At 54.6% G+C, this 19,256-nt stretch overlaps 1 protein-coding gene across 1 annotated transcript in view; it reads right to left on the minus strand.

Annotated features, from left to right (window-relative positions):
* Window positions 1-19,256, minus strand: part of JPH3 (junctophilin 3) — a 78,915-nt gene that overhangs the window by 613 nt on the left and 59,046 nt on the right. Inside the window, exons 3-4 of the mRNA XM_028142933.2 lie at window positions 5,371-5,495; window positions 2,332-3,212 (exon numbers count right to left, since the gene is read on the minus strand). Coding sequence (XP_027998734.1) covers window positions 2,332-3,212; window positions 5,371-5,495 — 1,006 coding nt within the window. The remainder of the gene's footprint in view (window positions 1-2,331; window positions 3,213-5,370; window positions 5,496-19,256) is intronic.

The raw sequence follows: 19,256 nt of genomic DNA on the forward strand, positions 1-19,256 counted from the left end.
GGTGCCCAGGTCTCTCCTTAAGTACACACCCCACACCCAGCTCTGTACGGCTGGGACTTCAGACACTGCCACTGGGTTTCAGATGCAGCCCACCCAGAGTGGCCCCTAAATTCAGCCTGGGATCTCCAAACCACCAGTGGGAGAACCTCTAATAGGCCTCTGAACACATCTTCCTCAGTAGAAACCACCTTCCCGGAAGCGGCTCCAGCTCTGTGCTAACCGCTGTCCCTGGGCAGCCCGCCTCCCTCGCCAGCAGGAAGGAGCGCTCGTCCTCTCCAGCCTCTCCTGGGCGCCCAGAACCCAGGCTCTCCTCTGGGCTCGGCATCTTGAAGCCTCAGTGATGGGCGCAGAGCCTGCCCCCTGGACAGGGTTAGAGCTAGCACCTGAGGCCTCTGCTGGGGCTCCCCTCCACTCACTCCCCTGTCCTGGGGTCCCCAGCTGCCCCTCAGGACCAGGCATTGGTCTGGCACAGGAAGTACCAGAGCCAGCTGGAAGCCTGCACCTCTTCCCAAGGGAGCTCCATTTTAAAGCACCGATTGGCCAGCAGGGTAAGTGGGATAACTACGGAACCTGCCCTGCGTCTCCACCCCTGCCCATCATCCCGCTGTCCTAAAATAACCACATCCGCACACAAGTGCACATGGGTGGCACACATCAGGTACACACACACCACATACATGTGGCTGCACGTGCACACACGTTTCCAGCTGCCAGAAAGAGGAAAGCGGACTTGTAGCAGCTGGCACTTAGGTCCCGGGGGCTGCCCTCCAGGGGACTCGAGAGGGGTTTGGGCGGGGAAGACAGAAGCATTTTAAGAACCAGCCCACCAGCAAGAAGACATGCTCACATGGTTTCAAGGGGAAGCAGAAATGGCCTCGAGGGCCAGCAGGCTGTCTTCTGATAGGAAGCTTTTCTCCCAAAGGGACAACATCCAGATGAGGAATGGGACTCCTTGGGGATGGGCAGACCCTGCCCCTGCCCTGCGGCGGCGCTAAGTCCCAGGGGGCAGTCTGGATGGAGTGCAGGTGTCGGGCTCTGCATGCCCACGAGGCAGGCCCCCAGCGTTCCTCTGGGACACGTGGGACTGTGGCACGCGGCGCCCATCAGCAAGTGCGGGAGGCCCTGTAGACTGACACTGGTCCAGGCGGGATCGTGCGGGGCCACACGGGCATCAGCCTGGGGTGTGGGTCTGAAGTGTGTCCCAGTGGCCCTTTCTGCTGCCACTGCTCCAAGGGACCAAGGCATGTTGCTTCGAGGCAGAGCCGCCTGACGGTCCCAGGAGGTACCTCTCCCCAGCCCCTGACAGGGTCCTGCCCAGGGTGTCTTTTCTTTCCTCTAATCCAGTGATGGCGAACCTCTGACACGCGTGTCAGTGCCATTTCTGATGACACGCCGCATGCCGAGGATGAAACATTTATGTTATTTAAACTATAAATATCGCGAAATAATGTTTTTTCCTCAAAGTGACACACTACCCGAGTTATGCTCAGTTTTTTGGCGAAGTGTGACACACCAAGCTCAAAAGGTTGCCCATCACTGCGTCCATCCGCCTTGGGAGTAGTGCTTCTAGGTGAGTTTCGCACCTGAGACACTCGGTCCTCACTCCTGAGCAGCTCCGGTGTCCCCCACGGGGCCTGATCTACCTGGATTACAGCCCCATCCAGAGCCACTGATCCCACAGGCCTGAGCCTCATTCTAACAAACTCCCAGAGTGCCCTGCAGTGCCACACTCCGAGAACCGCGGCTTTATAGGAAGGGCTGTGGGGTAGCCAGCCTCACAGAACTGTCCGTCTCACCATTAGAAAGGAGGCTGTGGAGCAGGACACCTGTGTCCCGGCAGATGGGACCACAGTGCCTGGCCTGCAGGTCAGCGATGTGGCCTGGACAAAGGACCTGACCCAGCCTGACGCCCCCTGCTCTGCGTCTGGCCCTCTGTGTGTCTCCTGGACAGGGGTACCTCGTGGACAGTGGTGAGGGCTTACAGGGGGCACTCTCCAGCACAGGGAAGTTGGAGGAAATTGGGGACGGTCTGGGCGAGGCTGGGGTCCCATGCTGCCCTTTTCTTTCTGGGAGCTTCCAAAACTGCCAAGTGCTTTCACTAAAAGGATCAAGCCTGTGACTACCTCCTGAGTCTCTGTCTGAAGTAAATGCCACCCAGCCCTGCGTTGGCTTCCTGGGAGGGAGAGGGCCCCAGTCCTGTGGAAGCAAAGGCCATCACCCTGGGGGCCGCTCCTGACCCCCACCCCACCCACTCAGCTAGAGGCGGACTCCATGGAAGTCTCCGGGTGGGGCACGGACCTGGGCTCCCACTCCCCACGGGCATCCACTCACCGTGCTGGACTTGAGCTCGTCCCCGTTCTCCTCGTCCGACTCCCGGGCCACGGGCGAGGACTTCTGGGGCGGGGAGAAGGTCAGGTCCCAGCGCAGCAGCCGGGGCTCGGCCCTGTCGCCCAGCCGCAGGCTCTCCAGTCTCTGCACCGCGGGCTCCGCGCTCGCAGCCGGCCGGGCGTTCTCCTTGTTCTGGGACTTGGATCTCAGTCTTTGTGCCCCAAAGCCCCGGTCCTCGCCCAGGCCCCGGCAGGCAGCCCCCCTACTGTAGCGTCTCTTCTGGGGGTACGCCTCCTGCACGTGGGAGTCCACCCTCAGCAGGGGCTTCATTTCCATCTCATAGTTGCTCAGCTTTTCCTCATCCAGCTCCAGCAGCTTGGCGCCCCCCGAGCTGGGGTTGCTGGCCCGAGGGTGGGAAGTCCAGAAGGCAGGGGGCGACTCCGTCCGCCGCTCCCGGGACTTGGGGTTACCGGGCTGCTTGTGGCCCGAGCCCCGGGTGCGGAAGTCCTCCGCGGGCTGGCCGCTGCGGAGGGTTCCGCTGCGGACCCCCCTGGAGGCCCCCGCCTTCTCCTCGCCCCAGCTGTGGCGGCCGTAGTGCCCTCCTCTGCCCTCCAGGAGCATCTGGATGTCCCCGCCCCGCTCCTCGTCCACCGACACCTGTCGCGAGAAGTGGGCGACCTTGTTCCTGGAGGCAGGGGCTGGTGGGGGGGTGGCCGAGGGGCTGGCAGGGAAGCTCTGCAGGGGGCTGTCATCGGGGGTCAGGTCCGAGGGGGTGGTGCCCTTGCGGTACAGCTCCGGGCTCTCCTGCTGCATGGGCGTCCCCATGGAGATCACCTCGATGTCGTCGCTGGAAGCCTGACGCTTCGGCCGCTGGTACTCGAGCCCTAGACGGAGGGACGGGCAGCACAGAGGCTGGTTACTCAGCCATGTGCGGAGGCCTGGTCTCGCCTGAGGACGGCAGAACAGCCTGGGACACAGTGGTTCCCAAAGCCCCTCCATGGACCCCAAGCCTCCGCCCACAGGTGCTTTGAGGACGACCAGGTCACGACAGGCAGTGGTGGGCAGCAGCTCTGGCCCCAGCCCGGCTGCAGGGCAGGCCAAGGCTCAGTGTGCAAGGACTGGGGCCCTGCCTACTCTGGGGGTCTCAGGTCCCGCCCCCCATGGGGCCCTCCTGAGGATGAAAGGAAGCATCTCCTGCTAGGTGGCCTTCGAGGTCTTGTGGCCTGGGGAGGGGGGGCCTGTCCGCCCAGGACACTGACCTCTCTGGTGGCCTAGGCCTCTGGTGGCCTGTTCTTCCTGCCCCACCCCCGCTTGGGCTCCCCTCCCTGCTGGAGCCTCTGAACCAGGGCAGAAGAAGGCCATAGGGGACACAGCACCCTCGGTGTGGCCAGAATTCTCAGCAGGGGCCGGGCCCCCCGTTTATGAGGAGGCATCCACCATGCTGTTGGTGGCATGCATGGGGGCCTGAGACAGTGACCAGAACAAGGCAGAGCTGTAAACGCCCATGAACAGTCCCTGGGGTGTTTCAAAGGGCGAAGGCCGCCAAGGGGAGTCCCATGTGGTCCTGGATGTGCTAGAGATAGGTGCTGGGACTTGTGGCAAGCAGTCAGTCCCCCTGCATCTGCACCCATTTGTCACACGGGGGTAGCCAGGTGAGTCCAGATCTCATTCAACTACCACACCTCTGCAGCCATGGGATGGGGACATAGGCTGGGCTGCAGTCCCCCTCTTCCCCAGTTCCCAGCACAGAGAGGGAAGCAGGCCAGGGGGTGTCTGAGGGAGCCCCTCCCTGTGGGGGGCCCTATGGCTCTGGGTTGGAGAGCCCTGGCCCCATCACAGGACTCCCATGATCCCTTCCCTGACCTGCCCGACTGTGATCTGGACTTTCTGGGGCCCAAGCCCCTGTGCCTTACACCCTAGGGTCCCAGACAAGCCTGGACACCGACCCTGCAGGGTCCCGTGAACCCCACGCCCCACAGTGGTGCTCTCATGCTCAGCTCCAGTGCCCTATCAGCGCCACCAGCCAGGAGACGGTGCTCAGCTAAAATTAGTTGCAGAGCGCGTGACATTCCTGGAAGCATCCTTGTGAAAATGCAAAGCAGAACATGTGTGGCTGAATTCCAGCACCTTTGTCCCTTATCTTGGGTCCTCCTGTCTCCCAGATGCGGGCGGCCTCCCTCAGCTGCCCCAAAAGCCGGGACCCTCCCAGGGAGGCCAGGAGCTCCGGCTCCAGGAGAGCTCGGGTGTGTTCTCAGGACAGACTGCACATGGCAGATGCCGGCCTAAAACCTCCAGCGGCTTCTAGCCCCACAAACTGTTCTCCAGGGCTTCCTGCCGCAGAAGCAGCTTCAGAGTGAGGCCGGAGGGAAGTGAGCGGAGACAGGCGGCTGTCCCCCTCTCTCATCAATGCCCGCCTTCTCCAGCCCTCTCTGCCTCCCTCAGGCCTGGTCCCCAGACAGGACGAGGGTCGCAGATCTGCAACCTGCAGTGGCTTCTAGCTCCTCCAGCTCCCACCAAAGGACATGGCGGGAGCTCCCCTCGTTAATGAGCCACTCTGCCCAGTGTGGCCGCCAGCAGGCACGCGTGGCTATCGGCAGTTAAATGTACATCAGTTCCGATCAAATGAAACTAATGACCAGGGCCTCAGCCAGCTAGCCGCAGTCCCCACATGGCCAGCAGCTACCTTTCTGAACAGAGCAGTCACAGAATAGTTGGTTTGTCACAGAAAGTTCTAGCATGACATTGGGGGAAGGGCAGGGAGAGGCCACATGCTCACGCAGAGCACACAGACATTCACCATCATGGAAAGCAGGAGGGTGATGCATGGAGGGTGTGCACACAGGGACACAGCCCTGGAGGCAGGGAGAGATGCTGAGACCACACACACGCTGACACGTGTGAGGGAGGAGCGTGCCGAGGCCCCTTGCAGGGACACCCATCATCAGGAAGGAGCATGGACACGAGGGGAGATGGCAGCGGGCAGCACCTGCTGGAATGTGGCCTTGGAGGACACCCTGCCCCATCGCCCGGCGCCCGACTCACCATTTTCCCTGTGCTGGAAGGAAGGTGAGAACTCTTTGGCAGTGATCCTGGCGATCCGTGCTTCCTCCTGGGCCTTCTGAGCCGCAGTGAGGGCTGCCTCGGCCTTGGCCCGGGAGTGGGAGGTCCTGGGGGAGAGAGACAGGAAGGGCAGTGAGGGCACAGGAGGCAGAGGGCTGGCAGCCCATCCCCACAGTGGGTTGGCCCAGGACAGGATGCTGGGCGCCCTGGGGTAAGTGGCCTCAGACTTCCGGATCTCTCATTCCTTCACGCATTCAGCGAACATCACTGGGCACAGGGCACGCCACCCCTGTGCGGGGCCGGGTCCCAGTGGAGCTCAGGTCCTGCAGCAGGAGTGCCCTGCTCCTCCCTGGGTCGCCCCACACACCGAAGCCGAGACCGCTGACTCATCTCAGTCTCCAGGAGCGAGCAGGTGCTTAATCAATGTTGACCTGACAAATGAACAGTTTGGGGGGCAGTTGCACCCAAGGGGCGAGTGGGCAGCCAGGCTTTTGAGCAGGAACAGGCAGGCTTGGTGGTGGACCCGTCAGCACTCAGCAGGTCAAGGGCATAAGGAACAAAACGCTCCCCCAGCCCCAGGCTTGGCTGCAGGCCCAGGGAGGCGCCGTATCGCCACAGAAGGGTTCTCCAGACACGTCCAGACGCCCATCGCTCATCCCAGCAGATGGCACTGCCACCCCCGGCTCCCCCTGAGAAGGAGGCCCAGGTGAGCTGAGAGCTGGGAAGGCGTTCTGGGAGGCCGGGCTGGGACTGCAGCTGGTCCCCGGCACACTCACCCGCCCGGCGCTCCTTCCACTCGGACCCCCCACCCCACCACACGGGGCCAGGGGGCGCACTCAGCCATCACCTGGCACCTTCTAGCAGCTGCTCTCTAGCCCAGGTGTGTGCAAGAGGCAGGCTTAGAGAGTGGGCGCGAAGTGTGGTCTCCAGATGCTGGGAGAAAGCAAGTCTGTCTCCCACGGGCTCTGCCCAGAGACCAGGCTAACTCCCCCGGCACCTGACTGAGGGTGATGGCGCCACTCGGAGCACAGGCGTGGCACTCCACGTAGGAGCCGAGAGGCTCAGTGGAAGTCACACGTCTGTGCCTCAGTTTCTCCCTTGGTCACACCGAGTCAGTGACACCACTGACCTCGTGAATGTATGGGGGGGGCACATGAAGGCCCCAAGCACAGGCTGGGTGTGGGGGACGGGATCAGCCACAATCAAAGCTGTGCCCAGGAGAGGGTCGGGCAGGCCAGAGTCTGCCCCTGAAGGAAGTCTCTCAGCCTCAGCTTTCCCTGGGGGCGTCTTGCAAAGACCCTCCCTGCAGGCTGCCAGGCTGCGCAAAGCGAGTTCCGTGAAAAGAAAGGGAGGAGCCCGAGGTCCCGCAGACCGGCATCGCAGGTCTGGGACAGGGCCCAGCGCCCTCCCGTGGAGAGTCTCCCCTGAGGTCGAGCTTGGATGGCTTGGGGCAGGCTTCATCCTGACAAGATGTGAGGCAGAACACTGTCTGCTGCCTGCTAACGGCCGACCTCCACGTCCCCAGCAGTCACTGCTGCCGACCACGACGGATGCTGATGAATATGGAGCCCAAAGAACGGTCCTGACCACCCAAGAGAGGGGACAGCGGGACCATGGCCCGATTGCAGAGGGAAAGGCAAGTGGGCCAGCTCAGGGTAGAATGAGCGGCTGCCGGGCTGCAGGGGGAATGGGGAGCCATGGATGATGGTTGAGGAGCAGCGGTTAGAGGCTTTGGAGCGAGAGTGTGCCCAAGTCCACAGCCAAGTGCAGCAGGCCGGATTGGGCAAGGCTGCTCACAGGATGAAGTTACAGGGAAGCGGGAGTGTGAGATTTTGTGTTGTTAAAGGAGCAAGTCTGATGGTTCCTCCTTTAGAAAGGAATGACGTGAATTTGCTTATTATACAAGCACCCACCTCACAGAACTCAGCTGAAATCCCCCGAAAGTCAGGCTAACGGGGCATCGTTCCAAAGCATTTCTGCACACACGCGTCCCAGCAGCACACATGCAAACACGTGTGCCGTCCTCCAGTCCGGCCTTCATGGACACGCGGCTCAGTGACGGCGGCCTTTCCTGGGAGGGGCGTGTCCAGAGGTCGAGCGAAGAGCATGCTTTCACCACACGTGCTTCCGCTTTGTCCTGGACCTTGGAAATAAAACCACCCCTTCCCGCCTGGATGACTCTCAGAGGCAGATCTGCTTCTGGGCGGGCCCCTGGCACATGGCATCTTCGGGGCACCCCCAGGCTCCGCTGCATGGCCTGACCTTGAGCCTGAGACTCTGCTGCCCGCCTCAGAGCGAGCACGGGGAGCGTGCAAGTCGTTCCACTCCTCAGGGCCTGGGAACCTGTCGTCACAGCGCCCATCGACCACCCTGGATGGGTGCCTGTCATGAATGCCCCCGCGGCCTGCACTCCTGGACAGGAGGGCATGTTGCCTCCCCTCTGCTCGGCGGCCCCCTACCTGCACAGCACAAGTGAGCGAGTGGGAAACTCCCCTGAAGGGGCCACTATTGGCTTCCACAGCTTCACTTAGTAAATATACCAGGAACGTTAATCCACCAACATCATACGTGTATTTACATATATACGTTCACACATACATAAAAAGAAAAGGCTGTGCCAACCTTAAAATAAAATTCAATCAAGACGAGTGCTTTTAATAGAGAAAACCTCCCAGCGTACTGCGAAGGTGAACTTTAAATGAGACTTCCAGGGCTCCGCCAGCAGCCAAGCTCCCGATGGGTAAGGGCTCAGGGGCCAAGTCCCCTCTGGCTGACACCTTCGGGTGGGGGGGAGGGGTCGGAAGGCCAGTGAGCTCCGGGGGCCTCCTCACTTGCTGGCCACTCCACAGGCTGCTTCTCAATCACGTTCTTCCTCCCACCCCCAATGTTACTCAGGCCTGCACCCCCTGTCCCGCTCCCCCAACCAGCTGGGAGCCTAGGCCATGAAATCTAGCCGGGGTCCCTGTGTGCTGCTGACCAGTGGGTGGGTGGGGGCGGCTCCCCCAACGTGGGAGCCAGCCCTTGTAGGCTCACGGGATGGATATGCAACCTCAGGGGCGACATCTAAGTCAAGGTCACAGATGCACAAGACACAGAAATAGGTGGGGCATGGGGTGACCTTCCCATGTCCCCCCAGTTCCCTCCTTAGCATCTATACTGAACTGAATGGTGTCCCCCCAAACTTTGTCCTCTGGAAGCTGGGAATGTGGCTTTAATTTGGAGATAGGGTCTCTTGAGGTGTGATAAAACCCTCCTGGCCTGGCTACCCCCAGTGTCTGACTGGCAAGTCAGGGGCAAACCCGGGAATTGGCATCCCTCAAATAGATGGGGCATGAGGTGACCTTCTGTGAGGAGGCACAGAATTTAGAGTCTCCCACTCAGACTGACATCCCTGGACTGTCAGCACCTACTGTGTGCTTGCTGTTGCCTCAGCCATGGAAAGAGGCATAGCAGAAAAGGAAGCATAGTAGGAAAGATGGGGTGCAGCACAGGGGCCTTGGGGTGCTGGGAGGCTTGTGCTGGGCCCCGTCCTGGAGGGGCTGACCTTCACTGGCCCTCAAACCCATTGTATCCCAGCAGATGCCCTGTCCTGGGGTCAGAGGTCTCCCACACATTGCAACAGGACACCTGGCACTGTTTTCCAAAGCACTCATGTCCCCATCCATGACCACATAACACAGGCACAGAAAGTATCACTCCTCTCTGACCAATGAGGAAACAGGCACGGAGCTCTGGGCGCCTCTCTGACCAATGAGGAAACAGGCACAGAGAGTATCACTCCTCTCTGACCAATGAGGAAACAGGCACGGAGCTCTGGGCTTCCGTATTCCATTGGTGGTCTGGCCTAGTCGATGATCCAAATTCTCTTCCAGCTCAGAATCGTGCCCAGAGTCTAGGATAAAGGGCCTCATCCTGAGGTTGGTGTCCTCCCAGCCATCTGCTTCGGGAAGGACCATGTACTGGGGTGAATAGTGTCTCCCCGCAAATTCACCAGAGCCCGTGAACATGGCCTGATCTGGAAACAGTACATATGTAGTTAGGTCAGATAAGGTCATGCTTACGGAATGAGGCTGGGCCCTAAATCCAAGGACAGGGAGAAGGCCATGCGAGGACAGAGACACAGACAGAGACTTGAGTGAGGTGGTCACAAGCCCAGGAAGGCCTGGAGGCCCCAGGGGCTGGAAGAGGCAGAAAGGCCTTCCCCCTCCGCCCCCAGGATTCTCCGAGGGAGCTACAGGCAGAAACCCACCTGGGCCCACCGGGACGTTCCCTGCGCAGGGAGCAGCCCTGGCTTTGCACACCTCCCGAGGGCCCAGGTAGGGCTGTGGCCGGCAGCGGGGCGGAGACAGACACGTTTCTCAGGCCACACGAGTGGTCATCTTTCGAAGTGGAGCTGTGCTTTGGGTACAGTTAGAGGAAAAGGCACCAAACAGATGTCCGGTGCTACGAGGTCCCGCCTCACCCCGTCCCGCCTCCCTGACAGCCCCCACAGCCCAAGGCCGGTGGGACTGAGGCCTCGGTGCTGATGCTGCCCTGTGCCTCGAAGAGGCCCCGAGGGAGGTGCAACAGGGAGGCTTGGTCCCCGGACAACTAGGGGGACCGCCCAGGGCCACTCCTTCCCCTTCCCCTCCTGGACCAGGCCAGGGACAGGCTCCAGGGCTCCACTGTCCCCACAGCCTGCGGAGACCCAGCACCGGCCCCGCCCATGCCCAGACGCATCATAATTAAAATGCCAACAATTAAAGACAAAGAGATAATCTTAAAGGCAGCAAGAGAAAAGCAAACTGTTACCTACAAAGGAGCTCCCATAAGGCTGTCATCTGATTTGTCATCAGAAACTCTATAGGCCAGAAGGGAATGGCATGGAGTATTCAAGCTAATGGAAAGCAAGGATCTGAAACCATGATTACTATATCCAGCAAGGCTATCATTCAAAATAGATGGTGAAATAAAGAACTTCCCAGACAAAAAAAGAAAAAAGAGGCTAAAGGAGTACATCACCACCAAGCCAGCATTACAAAAAATGCTAAAGGGACTGCAGTAATGAGAAGAAGAAAGAGCGAGAGAAACCTAGGAATACAGAATTAAAATGGCAATAAATAAGTACCTATCAATAATAACCTGAAATGTAAATGGATTAAATGCTCCAATCAAAAGGCATAGGGTTGCTGAATGGATATGAAAACATGACCAAACTATATGCTGTCTACAGGAGACCCACCTGAAAACAAGACTCACACAGGATGAGAGTGAAGGTATAGAAAAAAAATTTTCCATGCAAATGCAAAGGAAAGAAAAGCTGGGGTAGCAATACTCATATCCAACAAGATAGACTTCAAAATGAAGGTCATCACAAGATACAACAAAGATCACTACATAATACTAAAGGGACTGATTCAACAAGAGGATATAACCCTGGCAAACATACAGTATATGCACCAAATATAGGAGCACCTAAATATATTAAAAAATCAAACTTCTAGAGGACTTTAAGGGAGAGATTGACAACAATACAGTCATAGTAGGGGACTTTAACACCCCACTAACTTCACTGGATAGATCTTCCAGACAAAAAAAAAATTAACATGGAAACAGTGTCTCTAAAGCACACATTGGATCAGATGGATTTAATTGATATTTATAGAGCATTTCACTCCCAAGATGAAGAATATACACTCTTCTCAAGTGCACCTGGGTCATTCACAAAGATAGCCCACATGTTAGGACACAAAACAAGTCTCTATAAGTTCAAGAGGACTGAAATAATATCAAGCATCTTCTCAGATCACAGTGGAATGAAATTAGAAATCAACTATAGTAAAAACTCCCCAAAACATTCAAACACATGAAGGCTAAACAGCATGCTATTAAACAATGAATGGGTTACCAATGAGATCAGGAAAGAAAGAAAAAACTTCCTGGAAACAAATTAAAATGAACACACAACAACAACCCCAAATCTCTGGGACATAGCAAAAGCAGTCCTGAGAGGGAAGTTCATAGCACTACAGGCCTACCTCAAAACACAAGAAAAATCAGCAATAAACTTTTTAACCCTACAACTTAAAGAATTAGAAAGAGAACAACAAGAAAAGCCTCAAGGAAGTAGAAGGAAGGAAATAATAAAGATTAAAACAGAAATAAATGGCACAGAGACTAAAAAAAATAAAATAAATGAAACCAAGAGCTGGTTCTTTGAAAGGATAAACAAGATTGATAACCGTTAGCCAGACTCATCAAGAAACAAAGAGAGCCCTAGCCAGTTTGGCTCAATGGCTAGAGCGTCGGCCTGCGGACTAAAGGGTCCCGAGTTCAATTCCTGTCAAGGGCACGTACCTTGGTTGCAGGCTCCTCCGGCCCAGGCCCTAGTTAGAGCGCATGCAGGAGGCAACCAATTGATGTGTTTCTCTCACATCAATGTTCTCTCTACAAATCCATGGAAAAAATCCTCAGGTGAGGATTAATTAAAAAAAAAAAAGAGGAAAGAAACAAAGAGAGAGAACCACCCCCCCCCAAAAAAAAATAAAATAAAATAAAATAAAATAAAATAAAATAAAATAAAATCAGAAATGAAAGCAGAGAAGTAAACATCAACACCACAGAAATACAAAGGATTATAAGAAAATACTATGAACAACTATATGCCAACAAGCTGGACAATGTGGATGAAATGGACAAATTCCTACAATGTACAATCTCCCAAAACTGAATCAGGAAGAATCAGAAAACCGGAATAGGCCAATAACAACTGAGGAAATAGAAGCAGTAATAAAAAACCTCCCAGCAAACAAAAGCCAAGATCCGGACAGCTTCACGGGGGAGTTTTACCAAACACTCAAAGAAGAACTCACACCTATACTCCTCAAACTATTCCAAAAAATCCAAGAGGAAGGAATACTTCCAAGCTCTTTTTATGAGGCCAGCATTATCCTAATTCCTGAGAGTGTCCAGCTAAAGACACTACAAAAAAAGAGAATTACAGACCAATATCCCTGATGAACATAGATGCTAAAATCCTCAACAAAATATTAGCAAATAGAATCCAGCAATATATTAAAAATACCATACCCCATGACCAAGTGGGACTTATTCCCGGGATGCAAGGCTGGTGCAATATTCACAAATTAATAAACGGGATACATCACTAAACAAATTGAAGGACAAAAATCACATGATCATATCAATAGACGCAGAAAAAGCACTCAATAAAATTCAAAACCCATCTTTTATAAAAATTCTCAGCAAAGTGGGAATAGAGGGAGCACATCTCAACATGATAAAGGCCATATATGACAAACCTACAGCGAACATAATATTCAATGGGCAAAAACTAAAACCATTTCCCCTAAGAACAGGAACAAGACCTGGATGTCCGTTTTCACCACTCTTATTCAACGTAGTACTGGAAGTCCTAGCCACAGCAATCAGACAAGAAGGAGAAATAAAAGGTATCCAAATTGGAAAGGAGGAAGTAAAAAACTCTCATTATTTGCAGATGACATGATATTGTACATAGAAAACCCTAAAGGCACCTCCGAAAAAACGACTAGATTTAATACATGAATTTGGCAATGTAACAGGGTGCAAAATCAATACCCAAAAATCAATGGCTTTTTTATACACCAATAATGAATTCTCAGAAAGAGAAACAAAACAAACAACCCCATACACCATTGCAACAAAAAATTAAGATACTTAGGAATAAACTTGTACTCGGAAAACTACAGGACGTTGAAAAAAGAGATAAAAGAAGATATAAACAAGTGAAAGAATATACCATTTCATGGATTGGTAGAATCAGCATCATTAAAATATCCATACTACTCAAGGCAATCTACAGACTCAGTGCAATCCCCATTAAAATACCTACAGCATATTTCATAGATCTAGAACAAATACTCCAAAAATTTATATGTAACCAAAAAGATCCCAAAGAGCTACAGCAATCTTGACCAAAGAGAACCAAAGTTGGAGGAATCACAATACCAGATTTCATGTTATACTACAAAGCCACCATAATCAAAACAGCCTGGTACTGGCACAAGAACAGGCATATAGATCAATGGAACTGAACAGAGACCCCAGAAACTGACCCAAGCCATAATGCTCAATTAATATTTGACAAAAGGAGGCAAGAGCATACAGAGGAGTCAAGACAGTCTCTTCAATAAATGGTGTTGGGAAAATTGAAATAGGCCACCAACTTATGCCATACACAAGAATAAACTCAAAATGGATAAAATGTAAGTCAGGAAACCATAAAAATCCTAGAAGAAACCATAGGCAGCAAAATCTCAGACATTTCTCGTAGCAATATGTTTATGGATACATCTCCTAGGGCAGTGGTTGGCAAACTGCGGCTTGCGAGCCACATGCGGCTCTTTGGCCCCTTGAGTGTGGCTCTTCCACAAAATACCACGTGCAGGCGCGCACATACAGTGTGATTGAAACTTTGTGGCCCACAAGCAGAAGTCGGTTTTCGACCTGGGCCACTCTATTTTGAAGAAGTGGCATTAGAACACTCAAGGGGCCAAAGAGCCGCATGTGGCTCGCGAGCCGCGGTTTGCCGACCACTGTCCTAGGGCAAAGGGAGAAAATAAGCAAATGGAACTACATCAAAATAAAAAGTTTCTGCACAGCCAAAGAAACCATCAACAAAATGAAAAGTGAGCCCACTGTATGGGAGCACATATTTGGCAATGATACATCTGACAAAGGTTAATATCCAAAATATATAAGGAACTCATACAACTGAACAAAATGAAGACAAACAATCCAATTTAAAAATGGGCAAAGGACCTAAATAGACACTTCTCCAAAGTGCACATTGAGAATTGCAAATTAAATCGACAATGAGGTATCACCTCACACTTGTCAGAATGGCTACCATCAACAAATCAATAAACTTGACAAGTGCTGGCAAAGATGTGGAGAAAAGGGAACCCTAGTACACTGCTGGTGGGAATGCAGACTGGTGCATCCATCATGTAAAACCGTATGGAGTTTCCTCAAAAAATTAAATATGGAACTGCCATTTGACCCAGTGATCCCACTTCTAGCAATACATCCTAAAAAAATCCAAAACACCAATCAGAAAGAATGTATGCACCCCTATGTTCATAGCAGCACAATTTACAATAGCTGAGATCTGGAAACAGCCCAAGTGCCCATCAGTAGATGAGTGGATAAAGAAGCTGTGGTACATTTATGCCATGGAATACTATGCAGCAATAAAAAAGAAGAATCTCTTACCCTTTGAGACAGCATGGAGGGACCTGCAGAGTATCATGCTAAGTGAAATAAGTCACTCAGAGAAGGACAAGTATCACATGATCTCACTCATATGATACTTTAATTAACAAAATAAACTGATGAACCGAGTGGATCCAGAGACATGGAAGCATGGAGCAAAGTGCGGAATCTCAGGGGGTGGCTTGGTGGAAGGTAATCAACCGAAGACCTTGTATGTACACAGGACACAGACAATAGGGTGGTAAAGGCCTAGTGTGAGGGTTGGGGGGCGGGCTGGAGGGGATCAATGGGGGAAAAAGAGGGACATATGTAATACTTTCAACAATAAAGATTTATTTATTCTTTTAAAAAAGAATGCCTTGGAAATGAGATTAACATTCAGGCCAGGGACAGCTCTCATGGCCCCTCCCGGGCAGACATCACTAATCAATCACTGCATTCTTTCCCAGGCTCTGGCCACAGCCTGGGAACCTTCTGTTTCAGCCGCCCTGACCAGCCAATCAGAATCAGCTGGCAAGCTGCGAGCTAGGTGCCCTCCCTGGGCAGACTGCTCCTTATTTCTGTATCAGCATGAGCTGGTGGGGAAGCCTGGGCCGGACCGATGATCATAAAAACACTGTGAACAGTGCAGACACCATCCAAAGGGACCGCTCACCCTACCTGTGCCTGACCCCAACCAGACTTGACGCACCTGCCAGAGGTGGTCAAGGGCTCAACTGTGCTGCCCAAGCCGGCAGCATCTGCATCACTGGGGTGTCCAGAATGCAGATTCCCAGGCCCCTCCAGCCCTGCTGAGTCCGGAAGGCCAAGCGTCTGCCTGAACTAGCCCTGAGGACTCTCACACAGACTTGTCCTGTTCAGGCTGAAGCTGGGGCCCGGGAGGAGCCGGGCTGTGGGCCCTGAGGTTGTGAGGCGGGGCCTTCTTTGAGAGAAAGAACACAAAGTGCCTCCATGGGCGTGTTGTTAAAGCCCAGAGGATTGTGCTTCACCGGTTCCTGGGATCTGGGGGTGGTGGGCCCGGGCAGGGAGAGGTGTGTGAAGGAGGGAGGCCCAGCTCAGGCACGTGGGGGTCGGCAACGCTGGAAAACCCTGGGGGTGATGATGAGCCATCGGGTTAATTCAGTCTTGTAGCGGCCGGAGTCACATCATCCAAAATGAAGTCCTCCTCAGAGGGCCCTCCTTCCCAGGGACAGGAGAGACGGTGACACACCACTGTCCCTCCCAGGCAGGCCGGGCGCCCGGCCAGGCCGAGGCTGACCAATACATCAGATTGCTGCTGAGACATTTTCTGAACACCCCTGGGGCTACCGTCGCAGCGCCCGGCTTGTGCACCCACAGGGAGCGTGCTCCCTCGGGGCGTCCAGCCGCCTTGCACACTCGCCGCCGGCACCGGCACGTGGGAATTCGGAGGGACCTCCCTCTCCCACCGTTTGTCACTCACACGGTGCTGCTACGTTGTTATGGGCAGCAAGCAAGCTGGGAGGGAAGCCCATCAGACAGAGAGGCAGAGGCGTGTCCTCAGTTCACAGCAGCCTTTCCCACCGCCACTATCTGAGCGCGACGGTCAGGGCTCTCTCACGCTCCGAGGCCAACGGTGCACGCCTCCCACCTCTCCCTCTGCCAACAGCCGGTAGTCACGGAAGGTCAAGTGTGCACCCTCAAGCTACACTGGTGGCACAAGAAGGCCGACCCCCCAATGTCTGTGTAGGGTCAATCCGCTGTGCTCCAGCTCCAGGTGGCAGGAGGGGAGGCCGAGACCAGAGATGGGAAAGGCCTTGGCTCTAGGCCACTCACAGCAACCTTCTTTGCGCTCCACACCCCCCCGCCCCCCGCGGTGTCAGACCCCGTGCAGTGCCAGGGACACAGGAAGAAAGGCTCACGTCCTGCCCAGGAGGTTTAGAGGGCAAAACAGGCATTAACTAACCACAGTGCCACTGGTTACAACTGTAACCGGTTATAGCGAATGCTGCAGAGAGAATGCGAGCACTGAGACGGCATTCCCAGGGGCTCACGCCTGGTCAGGGAGGCCTTCCTGGAGGAGGTGATGGCGAAAGGCTAGCAAGAGCGTGGTCACGGTGAGTGTGAGGGGCTGGGTGGGGCTTGTGGAGGTCCTAGATGGGAACAGGGGGCATGATGCACCCGAGGGCCCACGTAGAGAAAGGAGCTGGGGCCGGAGCTGCACCACAGAGGCCTCGTTCATCCCAAGGCCAGGGAAGGCTCTCTGAAGGGCCGTGGGCAGAGCAGGACCAGCTCTGAGGAGCACAGGGAGAGGGGCCCTCTCAGGAAAACATCCGAACGCTGCACCAGTCACAAGACCGACTGACCGTCACTGCCCTCTACGCTGTCTGTGACATCTCCGCATCCACAGCCTGAGCTGATCACGTGAGTGAGACGGGGGGTTGGCAGGGTTTAAAAAAATTACTAAAGTCAAAAAAGAATTCAAACAGAGCCCAACAGTGTAAGATGAGAGAGTCAAGTCTCCTGTTGCGATTGTTCTAATGGGACTGTCTGCCAGAGCCAGGACTTGGGGGAAGGGGCCTGAACCCCACCCGGGTCCCTGGAAAGCGTGGCTCCTCTGTTCAGACCCGGTTTCCACGTCAAACACAAGCAGGTCACCCAGCGGAGCTGCCTGAAACGCTGGAAAACATTCCGGATCGAATCGCGACAGCCGGCCTCTCTCCTGCCACATCATCCCCGACGCCCATTTTTTCTCCTATGAAACAAGTCTTCAAAGAAAGAAAGAAAAAAAAAAAGGCCAAAATCATTAAAGAAATGGTGTCTGGTACACCAGCAGGCTCCAGCCAGGCTGACTCACAAAGGCAGCCGGAAACAGACGGGGGTCAAGGAAACGCCACCACGGAGGGACACTCCGCACCCAAGCCTGGGATGAGCGAGGGCCCCAGGTGTCTGAGGTTTGGGCCTGGGGGCGGGGTGTGGGGTGAGGGCGGGGTGATCTGAGGTCAGGAGTTGTCTCTGCCTGAAAGACCATTGTCCTGGGGCTGCAATAATAGCAACCACAGAGCAGGGGCTTAAAACAACATAAAACTTATATTCTCCCACGGGTCTGGAGGCCAGAGGCCTCAGGGAAGACCTGCCCCAGGCCTCTCTCCCAACTCCGCTGCTGCTGGCCATCTTTGGCCGCCTTGACTCAGGGCCCGTCACTCGAGTCTGTCTCCGTCTTCACAAGGCCTCTCGCCTTGCTTGTGTGTCACTGAGTGTTTCCCCTTCTCTTCTCTTAAAAGACACGCTCACTGGATTTAGGGCCCACCCTACTCCAGGGAGACCTTCTCTTGACCCTTACCCTCATGACATCTGCAAGGTCCCTATTTCCCAAAGAGGCCACAGTCTGAGGTTCGGCTTGGATATCTTTATTGGGGTCCACCACTAACCTACTATGTGGTATTAATGCCCCATTTCTCTGTGACCTTCAATCCCAGGCCGGACGTCACTCCCCGGAAGCAGTCCTGACCTCACCCTCCACCCCCACAAGCATTCTGGGCTTCTCGGACTAGTACCATGATTCAGGAAGGGGTGAGAGGGCTGAGTGTGTTGGCATCCAGACTCCCCATTCACCAGCTACTTTATCAGGGGCTGGTGATGCCTCTGAGCCTCAGTTTCCTCAGCTGTAGAATGCGTACAGTAATACGGATCCGTGCGGGACCTCTGTAAAGACGAAGGAGACAGCACACAGCCCTGTGCTGCTCAGTGGATATTTGGTGAGTTTTTGTTGTTGTTGTTGTTTTTAGCAGCTTTACTGAGATATAATTTACACACCGTAACATTCTCCCGTTGAAAGGGAGAGTGGGTTTTAGTATTTTTAGAGTTGTGCAGCCATAATTTTATAACATTTTCATCACCCTTAAAAGAAACCTCATACCCATTGGCAGTGGCTCTCCATTCCTCCCAGCTCCTGTCGACTGCCAGTCTGCTGTGTGTTGTTGTTTTGTGGAGTATTTCTCTCAGGGAGGAACTAGGAAGCCAAGGAAGGGCTGGCAGTGTGTGAATCTGTGTCAGCTGGGGGTGGGGGGTGGGGCGGGAAGGGTGGGAGATGGGTGTGCAGGGAAAGGCAGGGCCAGGTGACACCATGGGGCAGGGCCAGCGCGGCAGCCCCTCCCCCCTCTCCCACCGAGCCTGGGTCGCCTTTGAACTCCTTTGATTATGGAATTCTTTTTTTTGAGTTAAAAGACACTCTTTGCTGTAAAATCTGAGAGAACTCCAGCAACCATGTTCTTGGAATAAAACAGAAGACAGAAGGGAAATGTGGAAAACTCGCCCCCAGACACCAACACCACAGCACTGCCCCAACGCTGCAGGCCAACAGCCAGGACCTGGGGGAGCAGGTCTGCTGGGCTCCCTGACGGGGGACAGACAGGCTGGACACGTGCAGGCAGCAGGAACTCAAAGCACAGGGGCAGGCCCTGCCCAGAGGGAGTGGAAGGTCTGATGGGAACGCTGGTCTGGACACAGCCAGGGAACAGTGAGCATCAGCAATGCTCTGGGATGGACACGGGCCCCGAGGCCCGAGAGGCAAGGAAGGATCGGCCAGGAGAAAAGAGGATGAGAGACAGCAGGTGCGGAGGCCCAGGGGCAGGCAGAGGCGACTGCTTCGTGGGGAG

Source organism: Eptesicus fuscus, chromosome 21 (assembly GCF_027574615.1).
Source record: "Eptesicus fuscus isolate TK198812 chromosome 21, DD_ASM_mEF_20220401, whole genome shotgun sequence".
NCBI lineage: Eukaryota > Metazoa > Chordata > Mammalia > Chiroptera > Vespertilionidae > Eptesicus > Eptesicus fuscus.